Here is a 7,563-nt window from a genome sequence, read left to right as displayed (position 1 = left end):
GGCCAACAAGCCTGGTGCCCTTTCAGACCTACTAAGAAAGCCGTTTAAGATGAAGAAATGGAACGAAACACAGCCTACTAGATCAGAACCTTTATAGGTAAAGCAAAGGCATCTGCAGTTTTAGAAATCACCATAAAATTGATTATCCATATACTAAGTTTTGAAAGTCCCTACTCTAAAATATTCTATCACTTTATAGTGGACCCAATTTTTCCTACAATTACAAATGAATAAAGAGTAAATCCCACTCTCTTCTCCAGAATAAAGTTTATTAGTTTTTTATTAGCTCTTTCTCACTCAAAAGACATTTTCCCTTTTATTTGTTAACAAGGTTATGCTTAGCTAGCAATGATTAAATAAATCTGTGGAAACAGAATGACCTGATTTATAAATGCAAAACCACGAATCTTGGTCGGACATAGTGGCTCACACCTGTAATCCTCGCACCCTGGGAGGCTGAGGCAGGAGCATCGCTTGAGGTCAGGAGTTCAAGACCAGCCTGGGCAAAGGAGATCTCGTCTTTACAAAAAATTAAAAAATTAGCTGGCTGTGGTGGTGCACACATATGGTCCCAGCAAACTGGGAGGCTGAGGGAGGAGGATTGCTTAAGCCCAGGAGTTTGAGGTTGCCGTGAGCTAGGCTGAAGCCATCCATGGCACTCTAGCCTACGCAACAGAGTGAGACTCTGTCTCAAAATAAAAAAAAAAAAAAAGACAGTTGAAATAAAGATGCTCAATCAATATATGGATCTTTCCAATAAGAAAAGTAAATTGTTTTAATTAAAAATTTTATGACATGTGCATTGGTTACCAAAAAAAATAAAAGCAGTATACCTTATATACAGGAGGGGGCTCAGGAAATACCTACTCATTAAAAAAAAAAAAATGAATGTGCAATTATTCCCCAAACACACTGTATTTCCCCAAACAGTATTCTCTCAGGCATTCATACATATATAGCCCTCCACCTGGGATATCCCTTATGCAACTGGAAAACTCCAATTCAGTCTTCATGACTCAGCTTAAGGGTGTCTTATTCCAAGAAGCCCTTTCTAGGTCCCCACATCAGTCTGAGATAGAGGTTTGTCCTCTGTACTCTCACAGAACACTAGCACATACTTCTGTTAGAACATTACCAACGAACCAACAATGGCTAATATTTTTGCCTTTCTCCCTCATGAGACTATGTACTCCCTGAAAAGAAGGTCCTTCTCCTGGCTCCTCAGCATACATAGCATAGTGCATAACCTATACATACTGAAGAAATGTTCTAAAATAAATGAATGGCCAGAGGTTGAATTCCAGATCCAATCTAGCTATATGATCACAGGCAAATCATTCACCACCTCTGAATATAGGATTTTCTCATTTATAAGGTTTAAGAATATCTCATCATTCTATTTATTTTATAGGATTGATGTAAGACCCAAATAAGAATTTTTGTATAACACTACAAATTTGCACATACTTTTGAGGACATTAACCAAACTCCACTATAATAGATCTATGAAAACCAGTCATGAATCCCTTTCATTAAAGTTGGATTTAGACCTACTAAATCCATTCTGGTTTTCAAACAAATATATGAAATTAGTTTTCTATAATGTATTACTATCAGTTAATAGGTGCACTATCTTACATTGTCACTGCACACAATCACTACGGACAATCCAAAACAACCTAATAGAAACAGGGAAATAAAACCAAGGAAATACAAGACCATAAATAAATAAAGCATTCTTTGGGTTTATGGTTCAAATGAATGCAGTATTAATACTACAGGAACAATAAACTTTTCAATAATGGTGTCTCCAAAACCAAAACACTGTAGTATATGGGAGGATGTGCATAGGTTATATGCAAATACCATGCCACTGTATATAAGAGACAAGCATCTGCACATATTGGTATCTGCAGGTGTCAGGGGAGGGTCAGGAAACTAATCCCTGGCAGATGCCAAGGGATGACTGTACTACTTTATCTGGTAGCTTATCTGATAACCTAAATAGGACCGAATATAGATGTACCACATTTAGAAGTTTTCCACTAAGTAATAAAATGTAACATTTATGGTATTATGTTAACTTTAAGAAGCAAATGGTAGAGTAAAAAATTATAAGAAAAAAAGTAAAAGTTCTGACATGAGAGTCTGGTAATCTAGGTTATATGGATCAGTTATATCACTGATTTGTTCTGTGACCTACCTTGGGCAAGTCACTTCTACCTCTTTGAATCTGTTTCCCCATCTGCAGAATGGAAGGGAAAATGCTTAGACTAAGCTCTTATTTTTCAGAGTCTCTAGTCCCTGACAGAAGATGATAGAAGCTAAACATCCCATTAGCAAAAATGTATGTTTGCACCAAAAAAATTTGATATAAATTCCTCCTGATATCCATCCTAGCCTCTGTCAGTTAAGACCTCTGTACTAAAAGATCTCTTAAGAGTGTCCTGTGCACTAAAATATGCTGATTTTCATAAAAGAACTATATGGATTACTTAATAAAAAAATTAAGCAAAAATAGTTTAAAAATACATTACTAATTATACTTTGAATTTCAAAACATATTAATATTTAAACATATCAAAAATTAAAATAGAGCAATTTTCTATGAATAAGATTTCCTCAGACCCACAGATTTATTTATCCGTGCTAAAATCACTTTTTTAGATATATATTTTAATGCTTAATAATTGAAGGAGCATTAACAAATTTTAACAATTTTAACTATCCCCAAATGGATTAATCTACCTCCTTTCTGGTACCACTATCCTCTATGTTAAGAACCACAGACTAGTAACAGACAAACTTGAGTTTTACTTCCCATGTAAATTTGGATAGATTATTTAGCATCCACATGTTTGAGTTCCTTAGTCTATATAACGAAAATGAAAGCAATAATAATTACCTCATAGAGTTACTGAGGATTAAACACGCTAATATATGTAAAGTTGTTGGCACCATTCCTTGAACATAGTAAATACTCAACAAATGTCAGCTATTATTAAAAATAAATTGGAATACAGTGTTCATACTGAGAAATAATGCAGTAACTGCTACTCTTACACATCTCTGGTATACATTTTTGAATAGTAAGTGGAAATTTCCAAAAAGTAATTTCCTACTTTTAATAACATAACATTTTTTTCAAAACTACTCTCCTCCGAAAAGACATAAAGCATGTTAACAGATTATCTATATGACATATATGAGAGATGGTGGAGTAGAGTGCAAAGACACCCAGCTTTAGGGCCAAACAGAAGAGTTCAAGACCTAATTCAGCCACTTAGTAATTATGTAACCCAGGTCACCTAAACTCTTTCTCAACCTTGTAAAGCTGTTGTAAGGATTAATAAAATACTTAAAGTATGTAAAGCATCAAGCCCAATATTTGGCACTCAATAAACAGTACCTAAATAAACAGTATTATTATTCTTCTCACCTATCCCCTGGTAGGTGATAAAACTTAGCTTTGCCCGGGGAAGAGGGAATGTACTGGCAAGCACAAATACTTCATTTATATCACGTCAATGATGAAGGACACTAATTTTATCTGATCAATGTAAGAACTAAGGTGGTGTTTTTTGGGTCACATACTTTTTCTAGAATCTAATGAAAACGTGGTCCCTAGCTCCTAGGAAAATTTCAGGGATTTCAGGAAACGCTATCAGGGATTTTTAAGAACCTTGTATTAACGGGGATACTAGCAAGTTATTTCTGGACTTGCTTAAGAATTTGAAAACGTTACTCGTCAGTTTTGTGACAAAACGATACATTAACTTCACTCATAAACAAAGCAAATATTAATAAACCCTGTTTTTATTAGACTGTGATTTTTAAAGAAGTTAAAATATCTGGCCTTGTGTGAAAACAAAACCTGATTAACAGAACTACAAACTATGCTAGAATTAATTCAAATATTCTTAAACGTGATGCTCAAACATACTTACACCAAACCGAAAGGAAAAGAAAAGAAGTTCAAAAAGGCAACAAAGCTGGCTGCATACAATTCTTAGACAGTCTGAATCAATTCAAGTAATCACACGAACCTCTTAACTTCCAAAAATATCTAACTTCCAAAAATATCTACAAACACGGAAGTCATTATTTACAAAAACAAAGCTGAGCCAGCAAATACAAACACTGAATGTAGTTTATCTTTACTTATACTCCCAGCATGGAATACTTTTATCCTTTGACTTGGATTTCTCAAACTCCCTGAGTAAACAATCTAATCAAACTCTTTATTGTAGTGTAAGAATGAAATCAAAGAGTACCGTAGATTTGGTTCTCCAAAATGCGCGAAGGGAGCTCGGTACTGGACCAAGTTTTGCCCCAATGACCTTGGTCTCAAAGATTCCCCTCCCTCCCTCCTGCTGGTCCATCCACGTGCTGCCGGCTGCGGTTACCCCAGAGGTGGCAGCATGTCAGGGAAGTGCTAGGGGACCCTAATGCACGAAGGGAACGGGGGTTGCTAACGGCACGCGGGCCGCGCCATCCCTCCCCTCCCGATACCAGCTCCCCAGGAGCGCGCACATAGCGCTTCCCCAAACCAAGCCCAGCGGGATAAAGCTGACCTCCCGCCCCGCGCCTAGATCTGCGACCGGGTCTGAAGAGCAAGGTGTAGGGTGAAGCCCGTGGCACAGGAAACCCTCTTTCCTACACGACTATATTCCCACACCCGGCGGGGGTACTGGGCAGTCAGGATAAGAGGACAGCCTCAGGAAGGAGGATACGAAGGCAGAAGGAAAAGTAGGATGGAGAATCCTGCGCCACGCCACCGCCACCTCCTCCTCCACTTCCAGAGCTCCCTGGAGGCCCTTCCCGGTCTCCAGCCCAGCAGGCAGCAAGGACTGGCGTGGCAGGGCCAGCCAGCGGCCCGCGGATCCCGGGGCCCGGGGGGCGCGGCGTCCTCACCATCAGAACTTTGGCCGCGTTCTCCAGCTGAGCGATCACTTCTGGGGGCCCCAGCGCCGCCGCCATCATGGTCTCTCTTCAATGACGCGCCATGCGCTGCATTCTGGGAGCGGGCGGCGCGGCCGGCCAATCGCCGCCGCGACCCTGGAGCCTCACGCGCTCCCGAGGCTGTCGCAGCCGCCCTCAACGCCGGCGTCGCGGCGTCGGCGGCTCTGGCCTGGCCAGGCGGCGGGGATGGGACTAGAGTGAGCCGGGCCGCCACGCTGCAGCGAGGGCGGCTGCAGCCGGCGCCGGGCGAAACCCTGGCGGTTGGCCCCGACGGCGGTAGTCGAGCGTCCTGCTCGGCTCCCGGCTCCGCGCATGCGTGCTATCCCGTGGCGCTGCCTCGCGGTCCCCCCTGCCCGCGCGCCCAGCCACCCGCTCGCGCACGCCGCCCCAGCACGGCCCGGACGCCAGCCCTCTCACTCCGTTCTCTGCCCTTCACACCGCCTCCCCGCGCCACTCGCAGCCCTCCACCCTCCAGCGCCGCGCAGGATTTCTGGAACGTGGAACCGTTCCCCCTTCTTCCTTCTCCTGAGAACGCACCTCCTTTCAGAACATCTCTGTCTCCTGCCTCCTACTTCTCTGTTCCTTCTTGCCATAGGGAGAGAGCATTTCAGGATGGAACGCTTCGTTTTCTTACCGGAGGGCATTCTGCAGGAGAGTTGTCCAAATTTATTTGGACAGCGGGCCGCTGCGAGACTATAGCAGAAAAATCCGTCTTTGTCTCTCGCCTTTCTCACTTTCCAAGGGCTGTTTCACATAGGAGACAGGGAAAACAGGGACAGAAAACCCTGACCTTGACTACCTGGCTCCATGAATCCAGTAAGATCAGTTCCGTCGAGTTTAAGGAATTCGTAATAGTAATGCCAATTATGGAATCCGTGTTGAAAGGTACATTATTAGAATGTACCTTTCTAGTAATCCAACCTTACCTCCAGGGCTTCAGTTGCCTTTGCCACATTCTAGGCAAGTGGTCCTGACAGTAGTATTCAAACCAGCTTTAACTGTTAAATTGTTTGGGTGAGGAGTTTGTTTTGTTTTGAGCTGACATCTACATTTCTGTAACTTCTACCTTTTGGTGCTTGTTCTGCCTTCTGAAATTACACAGAGCATCAAATTTATTTCAGTGTTTGTAAGTTTCTTCTGCTGAAATCTTCCTATGTTTCTTCAGCCTACTTATAAGTAAGTCATTGAAAAACATGCTGTTTCTTGTATTTGACATCTCTACAACCTGAAGTTGAGAAAGTGAATTAACAAGATTTTTATTGCTTGAGAAACAAAGGAAGTACCTTTTATTTTATTACCAAAGGGTAAAATGAGCCAAAATGCAGTTAATGGCTCTTTTTAGAAACTAAGTGGGTAATCACAGTGCCTAACATAGAAACCTAATAGTCAACTAAGTACGGCATTCTGCAAAAAGATTACAAAATGACTCTCTCTGCGACAAAGAGTAATTACCAAAGGTCAGTGATATATCTGCAAAAGTGTAGATAAATGAACAGTTTGTGACATTAAATGTTTGGGGCTTATAATGCTTCAGATTAGGTCTTAGGTTCCAAAGCATTTGTTTCGTGCAATTACATGAGAACTTTGCAACTAGACCCCTTTAAAAAAGAAAAAGGCCAATACAGTGGCTCATGCCTGTAATCCTAGCACTTTAGGAAGCCAAGGTGGGAGGATCGTTTGAAGCCAGGAGTTCAAGACCAGCCTGAGCAACATAGCAAGACCCGTGTCTACAAAAAAAATGTTTTAATTAGCCAGGAGTGTTGGCATGCACCTGTAGCCTCAGCTACTTGGAAGGCTGAGGCTGGAGGTTCCAGTGAGCTATGATGATGCCACTGCATTCTAGCCAGGGCAAGAAGAGTGAGACACTGTCTCAAAAAAAAAAAAAAAGAAGGAAGGAAAAGTATGCTATCAATTGTGAGGATGAGTATGCTTCCTTTCAAATTAACAGTATTTTGAATTTTGAGGCTTTATAAAGTGGGTTATAACTGGGAGCCATGAATTTCAGGGAAAAAATTGAAGTTGTAGAATCTCAATATTGGAAGACACTTTAGAATTTGCCTACTAGTTAACTCCCCTTCAATGTCTGACTGTTGTTATTCCTTGATTTATTATTCAATAACAGCACTCTCCTGGGTGGGGATGGAGGGGGTAGTATTCCAGCCTAGCCGTGTGTTCTTCTTATCCTAAAATAGAAGAGAAGGAGAAAGTTGTTCAAATTCAAATAATTTCTCACTAGGCATGAAAGAAATGTTTGTAGTCTAGAAAAGGATAGATGCCTGGTTAAAAGGTTCCTGAAATCAAGCACGTTTCACAAATAACATCCTCTCTGCTTTCAGAATATTCCTTGTACAACTATGATGCCATGGGCTCCAAAATCATTCCTGCTTACTCTTCACCAAAAGTGATTAGTTGAGTATCATACATGCTTTTCCTTGGAAATACAGGGTTATTTGCTTGTTTGGGGTATTTTTATTTTTTAAATGGAAACCCATGGGATTTGCTTTACAGCCAACTTTACTATATTTTCTGTCTTTTCTAAACAGTGGCTCTCTGGGAATATTTGTTAAACAAAAATATAATTACTATCTCTGCTGCTCACAT

General features: G+C 41.1%; 1 protein-coding gene across 1 annotated transcript in view; it reads right to left on the bottom strand.

Moving 5' to 3' along the window:
- Positions 1–4,983, bottom strand: part of XPO4 (exportin 4) — a 181,055-nt gene extending 176,072 nt beyond the window's left edge. Inside the window, exon 1 of the mRNA XM_012641667.1 lies at positions 4,915–4,983. Within this exon, the coding sequence (XP_012497121.1) occupies positions 4,915–4,983 (69 nt within the window). The remainder of the gene's footprint in view (positions 1–4,914) is intronic.
- Positions 4,984–7,563: the final 2,580 nt, after the last annotated feature.

Source organism: Propithecus coquereli, unplaced genomic scaffold (genome assembly GCF_000956105.1).
Source record: "Propithecus coquereli isolate 6110/MARCELLA unplaced genomic scaffold, Pcoq_1.0 Scaffold168, whole genome shotgun sequence".
In the NCBI taxonomy this organism is placed as follows: domain Eukaryota; kingdom Metazoa; phylum Chordata; class Mammalia; order Primates; family Indriidae; genus Propithecus; species Propithecus coquereli.
Note: the sequence above shows the minus strand (reverse complement) of the source record. Positions and strands in the feature narration are given on the sequence as shown.